Source organism: Schistosoma mansoni, chromosome 1 (assembly GCF_000237925.1).
Source record: "Schistosoma mansoni strain Puerto Rico chromosome 1, complete genome".
Classification (NCBI taxonomy): domain Eukaryota; kingdom Metazoa; phylum Platyhelminthes; class Trematoda; order Strigeidida; family Schistosomatidae; genus Schistosoma; species Schistosoma mansoni.
Window position 1 is genome coordinate 19,871,886 of NC_031495.1, and position 16,878 is coordinate 19,888,763.

Below are 16,878 nucleotides of genomic sequence, written 5' to 3' on the forward strand. Positions count from 1 at the left end.
TATGAAATACCAGTATGAGGTTGTGGAGATTGTTAGATTTTATCGAAATCATGAACCGATCTAAGTTAGACCACCACTGGAAAGCTGGAATCACGAAACAGATGTATAGTCCAAGTATGGGACTCCTCATCAGTATGCATCCAAGACCCTGTACGCGCGGACCAAACCCAGGACCGTTGGTCTCGCAAACGAATGTCTAATCTCTAGACTGAAAATAAAACTTCTGGTTTCGGCACGTTATTTCAGTCATCCTCTATAGACCAAAAACAGTTGGACCTAAAATCGAACTCCGATTTGGTTTCGGTAATTAAGAAGTTCAAGAGGAGGCTTTATTAAAACAACTAGCATTGAATCGCCTTATAATCAAACTGCATAATAACGACTTGCTCTCAGGATGAATTTCCTGAAGTCTTAATGGACTATTTGATCCAATAAATTTAGAAGAACATCAACTTATGAATAAAATTGACTGAAGACCATTCGATAACACAAACCAGTTGAAAATCTGAACAAATGAGTTACAGGCCAATAACTTGAAGGTTCTGCGTTTGCTGAGAATGCTAAAGATTTGACACGGTGCGATGCCATAGGTACAATCTCAGGCCATACGAAAGCAGATCTCCATAGTTACCTAGTTCAGAAGCTGATATCATTTCGTGGTATAATACATCTTCGGAATGTTAAGTCAACCAAACCTGTTTATATTTCGCAGTAAGTTGACGTATGCTCAAACTCAATTCTTAAATTGACTCCTGGCATTAAATTCAGCTTTAAAACTAGTCAATGTGAAAAATAGTGGGCAGCCGGGAAGTGATATTAGCCCTCATACCCATAACAGCACACGAGACCAAGTTGGTCACTTTCAAATCCTTCCTACTCCTAATAACTCTCTTATCTCCACGACTAACCCTTCCCACGTCCTTTTATCACCTCGCACCGCTAGGGCAAACGATTCAAGTACACGGAACGTTATTCCTGGTCTCCTGAAACCACGCTCTAAACTACATATAGGAACTTTTAATGTCCGAACATTGTGCCAAATAGGACAACAGGCTTCCTTAGCTAGGACTCTAGAATCTTACACCATCGATGTGTGCTGCGTCTCCGAAACGCGCATACAAGATCCGAGAAGTGTCATTCATTTGACCTCACCTAATCAAAATAAAGAACCATCTCGTTACACGCTTCGTGTATCTGGAAGCCCTGATGCTGCTTCCCGTGGCCTCGCTGGAGTAGGTATAGCATTAAGTCCTAGGGCAGAACTAGCTCTTTTAGACTGGATCCCAGTTGACGGTCGTCTATGCGCTGTCCGACTAAACGGATCAGTAAGGACTCGGAAAGATAGGGAAACTCGTCGTCGTCTCTGCCTACTCTCCCACTGACTGCAGCTCAAACTAGGCGTTCTGACGTAGTAATAGTGGCTGGTGACTTTAATGCTCAAGTAGGTAAACTAAGTGAAAGGGAAAGACACCTGGGTGGATCTTATGGTGTCGTGGCTAGAAGGACAGATAATGGCGACCGTCTGTTGCAGCTGTGCTCAGATGACCGCCTATTTCTTGCAAATACTAACTTTAAGCACAAGGAAAAACAACTTTTGACATGGAGACCCCCGGATTCGTCCCAACGTTGGACCCAATTAGATCACATCGCTATCAGCCACCGATGGAGGGGCTCGATAGAAGACTGTCGCTCATTCTGGAGCACATGTTTAGACTCAGATCATGCTCTAGTGCGAGCACGTATCTGTCTGCGTCCTACTGGACGTAGGAAAGACACTGCAGGGAAGCCTCTAAGGGTTCTGCTTAATGATAAGCAAGCTAAGAATATATTTCAGGAACAACTGGAAAAACAGTTAGACAGACATGTAAGTTGTGCCCACCCCGAAGCAGCGTGGAATGACATCCGTAAAGCTGTGGAAACAGCAGTGATATCCGCTAGTAAGGTAAACCATAAGGTTAGGGAGAAACAATGGATCTCGGCAGCAACTACCACACTGATAGATGCTCGAAAACTCATCCCACCTGGCTCTGAACATAACGAAGAGCGGAGTCAACTTAGCCGCTGACTAACAAGAAGCCTACACAATGATCGCGAACAGTGGTGGGTAGCGAAAGCAAGAGAGATGGAAAAGGCAGCGGCAATAGGTAACAGCAGACAGCTATTCAGACTTATTAAAGAAACCGGTATTAGGAACCCAACTATTAGCGAAACCATCTCAGACAAAGATGGGCATATCATTCATTCTCAATCCAGGAGATTGGATCGATGGGCAGAACACTTTAGGGATCATTTCAACTGGCCTACAGCCACACTTCAGTTACCCTCGATCCCCAGTCGTCACAAATGGCAAATTGAGGTAAGTCCTCCAACTCTCTACGAGGTTGAAAAAGCTATAGGAAATCTAAAGCGAGGGAGAGCCGCAGGCTCTGACAGGTTTACCCCTGAGATTTTTAAGGATGTCGGTCCAGTACTAGCAACGAGATTGACTGAGGTCTTAGGTAGAATCTGGGAACTGGACGTAATTCCATCTGACTGGTCCCAATCACTGATTGTGCCAGTCTATAAGAAAGGACAAAAGTCCTCCTGTGACAATCACAGAGGGATCAGTTTGACTAATATAGTGTCTAGAATATTAGCTTCAATAATACTTAGGCGCCTATCCAAAGCTCGTGAAGAGCAGACTAGAAAAAACCAGGCTGGTTTTCGACCTGGACGTGGTTGCATAGACCAGATATTCACTCTACGTCAGGTCCTAGAACATAGACATACATTCAGACGTCCCACAATAGTAGTATTTCTTGACCTTAAGGCGGCATTTGACTCCGTTGATCGTGAGGTTCTATGGCAGTGTTTGTCAGTGAAAGGAGTACCGAAGAAGTTCATTAACCTCATAAAGGCTCTCTACTCGAACACAACTGGTCGAGTTAGAGCCTATGGCGAACTGTCATCAGGATTGGTTACCTCAAGTGGTGTTCGTCAGGGCTGTCCACTCTCCCCATTCTTGTTTAACTTTGTCGTTGACATGCTTTTAGAGATATCACTTTCATCATCTCAATCTCCTGGAGTTGAACTTTTACCGGGAGACTCACTTGTTGACTTAGAATACGCCGACGACATAGTTTTATTCGGTGAAGACGCTGACAAAATGCAGTCTTCTGACCACTATAAGCGACAATGCAGGCATGTTCGGGATGCGATTCTCTCCCTCGAAGTGCAAAATGTCACTTCAGGATTGGGTTGCATCGACACCTGAACTAATGATAGGGAGTGAAGTAGTTAAGCGTGTTGACAGCTTCACTTATCTTGGGAGTCTCATCAGCCCTTGTGGTCTGGTGTGTGACGAAATCTCAGCACGGATACAGAAGGCTCGTCTAGCTTTCGCCAACTTGCGCCATTTATGGCGTAGGCGAGATATCCGTCTAGCAACAAAAGGACGGGTTTACTGTGCAGCAGTCCGTTCCGTCCTACTTTACGGCAGTGAAACATGGCCGATAAGAGTGGAGGATATTCGTAGGCTACTAGTATTCGATCATAGGTGTCTTCGACGCATTGCTCGTATATCCTGGGACCACCGGGCAAGTAATGCAGATGTTAAAAAAACGGGTACTAGGTAAGGATGGCAAATCGATTGATAAAGTAGTGAAACTTCATCAGTTGAGATGGCTGGGACATGTGTTACGTATGCCCAACCACCGACTGCCCCGACGTGCAATGCTTTATGGTGTAGGAGCAGGTTGGAAGAAAGCTAGGGGTGGCCAGACCAAAACATGGCATAAATCCATGAAGTCGCTGACAAGTGGACTGGGCCATGTTGGTAGGTGTAGACTACCTGGTTGGGATTCGCGAGATGATAGCAACCGATGGTTAGAGACCTTGAATGACATGGCTCAAAATCGTTTGCAATGGCGAAGGTGCATACACTCTTTGTGTTCTACCAAATTCTAATCTTCTGAATTCTTCATGTCTGTATCCTTTTTCTCTTTCCAAATTTATTGCACTGGATTATACTGCTTGAATAACATCTTCAAACCCTTATCTTTCACATAATACTTATACTCTTACTACTTCTACCAATATGAGATTTGAATCGACAACTTCATCTCTGTGCTAATGTGGTATGGCAACTCGAACTGATGTACGTACGTACGTACGAAGTTCTACGTTGTAACTGATTGACTGACTGATATGTTAGGAAAAATCCCGTTATTGACAGCTATGGTTTCTTTTGAATGCAAGAGGCATTGATGCATAGAGATAAAAGAAACATACTTATTTCTATTCTTGAGTACCAACTAGTACTCGTATTGGTTTTAACATTATGTTCAAAATCGATTCAGAACCCACAAGACAGCTTTACTTGAAGTTTAAATTTAGGAAATTTATGATTGTTTCACCATTAAAATTTTTGCAACTTTTGTTTTCTTCACAACTATTGGATAAGCTTTTGGTCTTAATCATACAAAACCCCGTTTAACCCATTTTAAATCGAAAGACATGCAAATGGTTTTAGTTAACTTTATATCCATTTCTTATCGGACAAACACTGTTGACAACTAAAAATCACATCCTGCTACGGTAATTACCAACTGATTTCCCTTTACGTCAAGTCAAGAAATCGCAATTTGTTAGATATTTATGTACAAATGGGAAATAATTAGTTACTCCCATTGAAGTATCAAATGACTACTTTTTAGTTCGGATTCTTTTTTACTACAATTCAGGTATACCAGTAAAACAACTAATCATGAATACTATTTATATGGAATGATAATTATTTGACTGATATATCCCGACATGATATCAACCCTATAAATCAGACATTTATCATAATTTAGGAAATTAAAAACGGATAAAATGCGTCAGTTGGGTGATCGAAGTTTCATAGAATATTTTTTTTGCAATAGTAGGCTTATAACTACTTATGAGAGGGAAGATGAAAAAAGACGGTATATTTAAGACAGTAATAAAAAAAAGTAGTTTTCACATTCATACGGTTATATTTATATTTCAGGAAAACCGATACACTGGAACTTCATCACCTTTTGTTAGTATTCTTTCCACACCGTCCTTGGAAATAATAGCTAAACGTACACAACCACCGCTGGAACCGTCTCTGTTAATTGCAAGAGCAACACCTGAATTGGATTTAAAAAAAATAAAGATCTTTTAAAACATCATCCTAACAGGGCTTCTGTATTAGTTATGTTTAAAATAAATGAGTGGGTGAGATTTTGGTTTTGAAGTTTTCATTTCGGTTGCGCTTTTTGTGAAGGCATTTCTTCACTAAAATGAATATGCACACTTTATTACTTTTACCTATATTCCTATAATTTGAAATTTATTTTATTTAAACACATATATATTGGTACAAAAGGGCACCGGATATATATGCGCCACACAAAATAATGAAAGTAGGAAGAGAAGGGATGAAAAGATAAGGCGAACTGAAATGTACAACCAAAAGACTCTTTCAGTTAAGAAAGTTAGAACCACTCTTTATGTAGAAAGTAAGGGAAGGTTGCAGCAGGATCGCCACTAGCTTCTATTCTGAGCCATATCTGATAACGTCTCTAGACACTGTGTTGCACCATCTCTCGGACCCCAGCCAGGCAGTCGTGAAGGACCAACAGAAGCTAGCCCTTTGCAGCTTTCTTTCATGCCACGACACCATGTCATACACTGACCTCCTCTCCGCTTTTTCCAACCAGTCCCAGCGTCGGCAAATAATGCACGACGTGGAAGTCTCTGGGACGACATTCGTAAAACATGTCCAAGCCACCGAAGTCGGTGTTTCAAGATGGTGGCACCAATTGAATTATCATCTCGGCGCCCGAACACACGATGCCGAACCTCTGCATTACTAACATGGTGTTGCCACTGAATGTCAGCAATCCTTCGGAGACAACGATGATCGAACACAGAGAGACGTCTAACATCCTCAACTCGGAGAGGCCAGGTTTCACAAGCATAGAGCAAAACTGCTCTCACCGACGCGTTGTAAATCCGACCTTTTACAGCCAGACTAACATCACGAAGGCGCCAAAGATGGCCCAGATTGGAATAAGCCGCTCTGGCTTTCATTATACGTGCATCAATCTCATCACTCACGCCACCACCAGCACTTATATAGCTACCTAGATACACGAACTTCTCAACTACTTCAATCTGCTCACCATCCAGGGTGAGTACAGGATGAGAATCCTGCCAGTCTTGTAGGAGTACTTTGCACTTGGAGGGTGCAAAGCACATGCCGTACCTGCGGACACTGATTGCCAACTGATTAAGTGCGGATTGCATGCCTTGGGCATTATCGCACAGTAAGACAATATCATCCGCATACTCGAGGTCGAGAAGTCGTTCTCCAGGCAACATATCCTCACCGCCATTACTTACATCCATCAGAGCTGTTTCCAGGATGTCATCGATGGCAAAGTTGAAGAGGAATGGTGAGATCGGGCAACCCTGCCTAACCCCACTGCTTGAATGGAACAAGGGAGAAAGGTGGTTGTATGCCCTCACTGTGCCTGAGGTGTTCGTATACAGGGCCTTTAAGATGTTAATGAACTTCTCAGGCACACCCTTCTTCAATAGACAATCACAGAGAACAGTCCTGTCCAACGAATCGAAGGCAGCCGTGATATCAAGAAACACTACGATTGTTGGACTGCGACAAGTATGACGGTGTTCTAACATTTGGCGGAGGGTGAAGATGTGATCAATGCATCCTCGACCAGAACGAAAACCAGCCTGCTCCTCGCGAGTCAATCGTTCTCCGGTTTTAAACAACCTACGAAGAATGACAGAAGCCAATAGTTTGGACGCAATCGGAAGTAGACTTATCCCCCGATAGTTGTTACAGGAACAACGTGAACCCTTTTTAAAGATATGGACGACTATTGACTCATTCCATGATGTTGGAACACTTTCTTCCTCCCAAACCTTTGCAAACAACACCGTCAGTTCCTTAGCCAGAAAGTCACCACCATCTTTAAAAAGAGCCGGAGGTAAGTCATCTGGGCCCGGTGATTTGTAGCGCTTCAAGATTTGGAGTTCCTTGCGGACTTCCGCCTCGTTTGGTGGATCAGTCGTCACCGGCCATGGGGGACAGGACAAACTGGTTGATGTTGCCGGAGCAGCAGGCCAGTTGAACTGCCCTTCGAAAAATTTCGCCCATCGTCCAAGACGTCGAGAGATGTTAGTGATTGGCATCCCGTCATCCTCGTAGATTGTTTGACTCACACCAGAATTCTTGCTGCCAGTGGCTCGGACGAGTTGGAAGAGCTTCCGGCAGTTACAAGATGCAGCTGCTGCTTCCATCACATTAGCACGCTCCGACCACCAGGTTTCTCGGTCCTTACGCAAGCTTTGCCCGATTTAACTACGTAACAGCCCTCGTTTGTGGTCAAACTCACGGTCACCCGGAGTAGACCGACAGGCTTCCATCAGTTGTAAGGAGTCAGAAGAAACCCAGTGCTTGTAAGCGGGACGTTTCGCGAAGCCGCAAGCGGCTTTACTCGCCATTTTCATGGCGTCGTGAAGATGCAACCAATGCTCATCTATACTTTTCGGTGGGATGGTAGCTAGCCTAGAGGCTAGCTCCGCTCGATACAGAAGTTGCAGCCAGTTTACTGACATCGATCCGTTGGTGGTTGTCAATCCTTCGGCCACTGAAAAGTAAGGTAAGATTGGCGCAGACCAGGGCATGATCAGACTTCAGATAGGTACTCCAAAAGGAGCGACAGTCTTGTACACAACCACGCCAGCGGTAGCTGATCGCGATGTGATCAATATGAGTCCAGGCTTGAGATGCAGAGGGAGGACGCCAGGTGGCACACCGGCGATGACTGTGCCGGAAGTTAGTGTTAGCCAGAAACAGGTTGTGGTCTGTGCACAGTTGCAGCAAACGGTCCCCGTTATCTGTCCTGCGACCAACAAGTCCCCATCGGCCACCTAAACGACTCTCTTCTGTGCCTAGACGCCCGACCTGAGCATTCAAGTCTCCGGCTAATACTACAATATCTGTCGAACGCGCTTTCTGGAGAAGAACTGTTAACTGGTGGTAAAACTCACCCTTGATTGCATCCGGGCTGCAATCTGTCGGGGCATAGGCGGAGATGACGAAAAGACACTGTTTCTCACGCCGGTTTCTTCTCACTTTGATGGAACTTTCTAATCTAACAGCACATAACCGACTGTTAATGGGGATCCAAACGATTAGTGCTGCCTCAGCCCTAGCGCTTAGTGCAACACCAACGCCTGCAAGACCAGACGAAGATGACACAGAGTCCCCGGATAAGCGCACGTGAAACAAGCTTTTCGAAGCGACAGATGGAGAGCGAATTTGTAGTACTTCACTAGAGTCTTGAACACGGGTCTCGGATAGACAACAGACGTCAACATTAAGACTTTCTAAAGACATAGCCAGCCCCATCTGTTGTCCGATCTGCATTAGTGTGCGAACGTTGAAGGAAGCCAGCTTGAACGGCGTACGTGGTTTCAGAAAGACTGCTCCAGTATTCGTAATCGGTGGAAGCATTCACTTTCAACCAGACAGTGACTGGAGATCGTTTAGATAGGACAGAGTTTCCACCATGGGCGAGCTACTGCATAAGTTGGAAAGGATACACAATTTGGGAATAAAGGGAGTGAAAAAGCGACGTAGTAAATAATAGTAATGATAATAATAATAATAATAATGGTAATAATAATAATAGTGTAAATTGTCTTGCTTCTAATATGAGCGAGAATAGTATCGTCAATAGAATTCATCATTTCATTTATTTGTGTGTGGGCTGTGATACTGCCCGGGTGCCCAAACCGAAGCAGGTGGTTTTCTTAGGGGGCCACACCTTGAGCCTTTAACCTAAAGGTCTGATCTACAAGGCAGTGGAGCATCGTGAGGAGATGCAGTCCCATGGTAGCCGGTGACCAACAGCAGGTTCATTCGCCATTCGTTCCATCAGGATACTGGAGCCCATGTGCACCATTGGTTTGGAATCAGGGTTTTCCAACTCCCCTAGGTGGACCCTCCGTGTCCACCAACCCGGTTAAAGCGCCGGACATTCGCTTTTCGTCTTCTCACTTTCGTAAACAACACCCCCGCCACGAGAAGGCAGTGAGTAGGACTTCCCTGGCAGAGGCTATATACGCGTGGCCATGTGAGAGCATTTCGAGAGGGAGTGGACTCTCCCCACTCTCGGCCGTACCAGGGCATTTGGGGGTACTCACTTTGCTTCTGACTGACTCAACTTTCAATTACTAGTCCTATGATTCAAAGCTCGTTCTACCTGTTTCAATTTAGGGCAGCTGGGCAGTATCACTAGCTCTCAAATAATGTGGTTTAAAGCTGAGCGCATAAACTTGCAAGTCACAAATTATTCACATCACGTTAACAATCATAAATTAATTACGCTAACATTTTCATACCCTAAATAATTCGGAAGTTTATGGAATTTTAAACTATGAGGCTGACAGACCAAAAGGAACAGTGATTACTGTTTTGCAATTCTTATTAATTATTGTGTTTTTAAACCATAACAGCCTCCAAACGCCCAGGTATGATTGAGAGTGGGGAGAGTTTGCTCTCCCTCTCGAAATGCTCTCACATGGCCACGCATATACAGCCTCTGCCAGGGAAGTTTTACCCACTGTCTTCTCGTGGCAGGGGTATTTTTTACCAAATTGAGAAGACGAAAGGCGAATGTCCGACGCTTTAAACGGGTTGATGGATACGGAGAGTCCACATTGTGGAGTTGAAAAACTCTGATCCCAAACCAATAGTGCACATGGGCTCCAGGATCCTGAAGTGACAAGTGGCGTATAAACCAATCGTTGGTCACCGGCTACCGTGGGACTGCATCTCCTTACCTTGCTTCACTGATCTGTGAATTAGATCCTGGGTCAAAGCCTTTGGGTGTGGCTTCCTAAGAAAACCACCTGCTTCGGTCTGGGCACCCGGGGCAGTATCACAGCCCTCACACAAATCTAATGAGATGATAATTACTTCACGACATACTACGCTCGCTTCAATTACAATTCAGACAATTCACATTCACTTGATAACACTCATTATTATTATTATTATTATTATTATTATTATTATTATTATTATTATTTATATACTACGTCACTTCCTCTATTCCCACTTCATGTACTCCAATTTTTCAACTTATACAAAAGCTCGCCCATGGTGGAAACTCTGTTCTATTTAAACGATCTGGAGCTGCTGTCGGGTCGAAAGTGAATGCTTCCACTGAATACGAATTCTGAACCAGTCTTTCCGAAACCAAGTACACCATTCAAACAGGCTTCCTTCAACGTTCGTACACTAATGCAGATCGGACAACAGATAGGGCTGGTTATGTCCTTAGAAAGTCTTGATATCGACGTCTGTTGTCTATCCGAGACCCGTGTTCAAGACTCTAGTGAAGTACTACAAATTCACTCTCCATCTGCCGCTTCAAAAGGCTTGTTTTACGTGAGTTTATCCCGGGACCCTGTGTCATCTTCGCCTGGTTTAGCTGGCGTTGGTGTTGCACTAAGGGCTAGAGCTGAGGCAGCACTAATCGTTTGGATCCCTATTAACAGTCGGTTATGTGCTGTTAGATTAGAAAGTTCCATCAATGTAAAAAATCGGCGTGAGAAAGGATATCTATTCGTCACCTCCCTTATGCTCCAACAGATTGCAGCCTGGATGCGATCAAGGATTAATTTTACCACCAGTTAACTGTTCTTCAGAGAGTGCGTCCGATAGATTTTGTAGTACTAGCCGGAGACTTGAATGCTCAGGTCTGGCGTCTAGGCAAGGAAGAGAGTCGTTTAGGTGGCCGATGGGGACTTGTTGGTGGCAGATCAGATAACGGTGACTATCTACTGAAATTGTGTGCACACCACAATCTATTTCCGGCTAGCACTTACTACCGGCACAGTCATTACCGATGTGCCACCTGGCGTCCTCCCTCTGCATCTCAAGCCTGGACTCATATTGATCACATCGCGATCAGCTACCGCTGGCGTGGTTGTGTACAAGACTGTCGCTCCTTTTGGAGTACCTATCTGAAGTCTGATCATGCCCTGGTCTGCGCCAATCTTACCTTACTTTTCAGTGGCCAACGAATTGACCGTCATCAACGGATCGATGTCAGTAAATTGGTTGCAGCTTCTGTTGCAAGTAAGTAACGAACCGAGCTAGCTTCTAGGTTAGTTACCATCCCACCGAAAAGTATAGATGAACATTGGTTGCAGCTGCATGACGCCATGAAAATGGAGAGTAAAGTTGCTCGCGCCCTCGCGAAACGTCCCGCTTATAAGCACTGGGTTTCTTCTGGCTCCTTACAACTCATCGAAGCTCGTCGGTCTATTTCGGGTGACCGTATGACCACAAACGAAGGCTGTTACGCAATGAAATTGGGCAAAGCTTGCATAAAGACTGAGAAGTCTGGTGGTCGAAGCGTGCCAATTAGTTGGAAGCAGCAGCTGCATCTGGTAACGGTCGAAAGCTCTTCCAACTCATTCGAGTCACAGACAGCAAAAAGTCTGGTGTGAGTGAAACAATCTGTGAAGATGACGGGATGCCAATCAATAACATCCATCGACGTCTTAGATGATTGACCGAGTTTTTCGAGGAACAGTTCAACTGGTCTACTGCCCCGGCAACATCGGTCAGATTGTCCTGTCCTCCACGGCCGGTGACAACTGATCCACCTAACGAGGCGGAAGTCCACAAAGAACTCCAACTCTTGAAACGCTACAAATCACTGGGTGATGAGATCGATGCACGTATAATGGAAGCTAGAACGGCTTATTACAATCTAGGCTACCTTTGGCGCCTTCGTGATGTTAGTCTGGCTGTAAAAGGTCGGATTTACAACGCGTCGGTGAGAGCAGTTTTGCTCTATGCTTGTGAAACCTGGCCTCTCCGAGTTGAGGATGTTAGACGTCTCTCTGTGTTCGATCATCGTTGTCTCCGAAGGATTGCTGACATTCAGTGGCAACACCATGTTAGTAATGCAGAGGTTCGGCATCGTGTGTTCGGGCGCCGAGATGATAATTCAATTGGTGTCACCATCTTGAAACACCGACTTCGGTGGCTTGGACATGTTCTACGAATGTCGTCTCAGAGAATTCCTCGTAGTGCATTATTTGCCGACGCTGGGACTGGTTGGAAAAAGCGGAGGTGGTCAGTGTTTGAAAGAAAGCTGCACAGGACTGGCTTCAAGACTCCTTGGTTACGGTCCTAAAGATGGTGAAGTGCAGAGGCTAGAGACGTTATCAGATATGGCTGGGAATAGAAGCCAGTGGCGATCCTGCTGTAACCTTTTACTTTCCTCATAAAAACTGGTCGTAACTTCTTTGACTGAAAGAATTCTTTCTGGTTGTACCTTTTTGTTTCTCCCATTACTATTATTTTTTCACCACCATACACTCTTTATCTCTTCCCATTCTCATTGTTATTGTGTGGCGCACATGTATCTGGTGCCTCCTTGTACCAATATTTATATGTTCAAATAAATAAATAAAAACCATATCATATTCAACTAAAAGATTTCTATATTTCACTCTCATTTCGAATGTTTTCAAGTAAACATACCGAGAGTGAATCAAATCGGTACTTTCTAAAATCACTCGCCATGCTAAATACATTCTCTTGTTAGGATGGTTAAAAGCTTTTTAAGATCAGTCTAAAGAAAACAATATGTTTTGTGAGGTAACAGTAGTAAACAAGTACGGTGTAAGTGCATCTCAAGATAAAGCGGAAGTATATCGTCTAGCCTGATTAAGACTTGTAACTTCTATATGAAAAAAAATGAGATCTCAAAGTTGTGTACGTGTTTAGCTGTAACAAACTGACAGCTAATAGTACGGAACTGTTCAAGCACTCGTTTGGGAAGTCTTACTCGCACTGGTGACTACAAAAAACAAGATCTACTTGGATTTCTATCTGGTCGATTACTTTAAAAATTCGTGAAGCAATGTGTTATCTTTTTGCTGAACTAGAAGTTAAAGAAGGACTGTCCAAAAAAATATGCTCAAGCACTCTTCTTAAGTGAAGATTATAAATGGAGTTTGTAGGCTTCAAAATTGGTCAAAACTAGAGCCCTTGTGTTGTTTGTACTAAACAGATGGAGATTGGGAATCGGATAGTAATAATGTGAGCCGCAGATTACCGATACAAAAGGACCAACCCAGAAATTCAGCTCTTCAAATTATGGTTATGTTAGTTGAACACATATCCACAACACAACGTTCGGAAATCTTCAGGATATTTGATTACCATATATATTAACCTTAATTTCAGATGAGATTCCTCTATAGTGTTATTTGTAACGATGTAACCGTATTAACTACTATGAAGTCGGTGTTCTTTTTGTTGCGCTGATGAGGTATGGAAACTTGGACCGATGTATATATGTGCCTGGTTCTACGTTGTGGTTGACTGACTGACTGTATTCAAAAATTGATGTAACTGGGGTAGCCAAGGTCCATATAGTTGTGAAGGTTGATTTCATTATTCAAACGTATAATAAGCCTACAATAAGTCTATAAAGTACAACTTTAGGTCTGTGTTACTTTCACCTTTTGCACATAAAAAACGATTATGTGATAGTAATCTTTGATTTGACGAGATTTCCGCATTTATTGGACTGTCAGTGAATATAACGTGGATATGTTACAACCATTATACAACGCAACATGAGTATTGACTAAACTGTGGGAAGGTTACATTTTGAAAAACCAGCAGAAAATGTAGGAGAACTATAAACTCTTACATCATTAGATGTTACAAAGCGATGAGAGGTTATAAATAAAAATCTATCGGACAAACTAACCCTTTAAAACAAAACTGACACACTCTTCTCTTGTCATCCCCTTGCGAAAACCGTGATCCACGTAACCATAGGTATATGTGCTACCAGAACCACCAATAACGATTGGCTGTCTTATGAGCATGCCGCCGAGAGGAATCGAGTATATCTATTTTCGATGATAACATAAGAATGCTAATACCTGGCCACCTAATTCCTCATCCCATCCAGCAACTATAATGCCCGCAACCAAGTCATCTCTGTAGTTGTAGCAGAAATGTTTGCAAGAAACAGCTGCTTCCAAAACAGTTGGTTCTCTATTCATTTCAAGGCGGTGAAAATCTAGCTGGTAGCGCACCATATCCGCTACTGCTTGCGTGTCGGCAGCAGACCCAGACCGACAGCAGTATATAGACTTTGTTAATTGTGTTAGCTTGTCTGTTACGCGGTTTACAACATACGTTCTATAATATAATTTTAGAGATTGTCAAATATACCCAGATGATGTCCTTGAATCAGCTCCAATAACGACGCCTCCATCATACTCACATGCAAAAAGTGTGGTCTACAAAACTCACTTCGATCACAAACTTCCTACTTACCCCAGTACTGATACCTTTTGTATCATCTGTGAAATCATTAAGCTTTTTCTGGTTTGCGTTAAGTACACTAAGCATTTTATGCCGTTACGACAATACTTAGATCTGCCGCTTTCTGAATTCAATACTCATATAGTCCAAGAAACTGCAGATGAAGAAGCTACCACTCAACTAGCTGTGGTCAATATTTGCAACAGCTCATTGATCTTCTGAAGTGAAAGCTTGATGGATACTCGGCAAGTACCCTGAACTTTACAAAACACGACCGAAACTACCATGTGTAACCAACAATTTCGTACAGCACACAGCTACTACAGGCCCAGCTGTAATTTGGAAAGTGCCCCGACTAGCTCCTAAAAGCTTAGACTGAATAAAAACGAGTTTGAACACATGATAGACATGAAAATTATCCAACCATCGAACAACCCTTGGGTATAACTTTTGCATATGGCCCGCAAATGGATAACAATGATTGGCGTCCAACTGGTGACGATAGGCGATGGGATATAAAAGTTACTCTTGATTGTTGCTCCTCTTCATACGTCCACGGCCTGATAACAACCTTGAGATGATCTACTATTCTTTCGGAAATCGACCTGACCAAAGGTTACAACCAAATTCCAATGACTGCTGACGACATTCTTCAAACGGCTATCGTTAGTCCCTTCGGACCCTGCAAATTTTCGGACACTACTGACGCTTGAGGTAGTGGCTCCCTGCAAAGCAAAGCGAAGGCTATCCTGGATCAGCCGGAATAGATTACAGTCATGCAATTACATATTTTCAACAGGCTGGTAAGTTTTCATCGATGGTTCATACCTAATCACGCATCTCTCATAAAACCTTTAATAGACTAATTTCACGGAAACGTACAACTAATTTGGACGGTAGTGTGCAAAAAGTATTCTCCACACATAGGGAAATTATAGCCGAAGTAAATAAATTTGTGGCCTAATTCGGTTTTCATACATTTTTACTAGTTTCTACAATAATAAACCTGATTTCAAAATTGTAGCTTTGTCATGATATGACTACGTAATCTATAGGATATTACATTGAAGTCACATCATTGTCTACATTGACTCGTCCTATCGTAACAATCAGTGATATGATGTTTAGTAACTTTGAAGAACACATTTAGGCGGGGAATGGGATGGTATATTTAATTGAAATAAGGATAAGTTAAACGGAATATCCACGCCTGCAAGGCCGACCCATACCATATCGATCCATTTTTTTCCGTGTTAACGATGTTCGACCCTTTCTTTGTGTTACGTAGTGAGTGTGAACTTTCTGTTATCTTATGCTCATCTTCAAGTATCTTGTCGTTAGAACAAATAAAAGTAGCTATGCTCCCATACCAGGGTATCAAAGCACTCATTTGTATCTCCGCAAATGCATCAGACTCGATAGTCAGAGAAGTCCCGTAACAATTTTATAAGTAACACGTGACAACCTTGGATATTGTTACTTGAACAGTTTAAGAAATCAACCTTCTCAAACTTATTAAGCTGAGAAAAGAAGACACTGATCGTCAGCACGAGTTATCCTCAACAACCCTTAAATTGCGCATAAAACAGATGTGAACACGTAAGGAAACCTTACAATGTGACACAGTTACAGGTAGGGATCGCCCAATCGTGCCGAAACATTATTGATGCAACGTCTTCAATACGTTGCACAAACTTTCTCATCTAGGTGTACGTGCGTCCATCAAGCTTATAGCAAAGCGGTTTTGTTGGCCTGGTATGAATAAAGACGTGAGGGAGTGGGCACCCTTCTGAGTAAGCTGCCAGAAATCTAAGGTCACTAGACACAACAAATGTCCCTTAGGCTCTTTCAAAACCCCTGATGCTCGTTTCGACCGTGTTCATCTGGGTTTGATAAGACCCTTACCAGATTCAAATGGATACTCATATCTCTTAACCTGCGTAGACCGTTTCACTTGATGGCCAGAAGCAGTACCTATTAAGGACATTGCTGCTAAAACAGTGGTTCGTGCTTTCGTCGAACGATGGGTAGCAAATTTTGGCTGCCCTCCAACCATCACTGCAGACCGCGGTCACCAGTTCACATCTGGACTTTTCGGTTGTCTGACCACACTTTTAGGAATCACTCGCTTCCAAACGACCCCCTACCACCTACAAGCAAAGGGGTCGGTAGAACGTTTTCACCGACAACTAAAAGCTTCGCTATCAGCTGCAAACGTTTCACAGTGGACGGACGCTCTTCCACTCGTCTTACTAGGCATTCGCAATGCAGTGAAAGCTAACATTCGATACACTGCAGTTCAACTAGTTTATGGAACGACACTTCGACTTCCAGGAGAATTTATGGATCATTCATCTTCTTCAATGAACATGGATCTAAACTCCTACACGAGCAGGCTTACAAACACAATGCGTTCAATTAAACTTGCTTCCACTCAACCGCAATCAACTGATATTTCCGTCCAACGTGATTCACGATATGGT

At 43.3% G+C, this 16,878-nt stretch overlaps 1 protein-coding gene across 1 annotated transcript; it reads right to left on the bottom strand.

Annotated features, from left to right (window-relative positions):
* Positions 1-4,935: 4,935 nt before the first annotated feature.
* Smp_034490 (proteasome catalytic subunit 1 (T01 family)) lies at positions 4,936-14,517 on the bottom strand. The gene is made up of 5 exons (XM_018793581.1): positions 14,408-14,517; positions 14,303-14,370; positions 14,008-14,269; positions 13,830-13,974; positions 4,936-5,135 (listed from the first exon to the last, which is right to left on the bottom strand). Exons 1-5 carry the CDS (start codon positions 14,480-14,482, stop codon positions 5,008-5,010), a joined length of 678 nt encoding a protein of 225 aa, XP_018648079.1. The 5' UTR covers positions 14,483-14,517; the 3' UTR covers positions 4,936-5,007.
* Positions 14,518-16,878: the final 2,361 nt, after the last annotated feature.

Excerpts from the sequence above, each read along its gene's own strand:
- Smp_034490 (XM_018793581.1), bottom strand. The coding sequence starts at position 14,482 with ATGCTTAGTGTACTTAACGCAAACCAGAAAAAGCTTAATGATTTCACA. Across the intron at positions 14,270-14,302 it reads GATTCAAGGACATCATCTGG|AACGTATGTTGTAAACCGCG; the intron begins GTATATTTGACA and ends ATTATATTATAG. Across the intron at positions 13,975-14,007 it reads ATGAGGAATTAGGTGGCCAG|ATATACTCGATTCCTCTCGG; the intron begins GTATTAGCATTC and ends CATCGAAAATAG.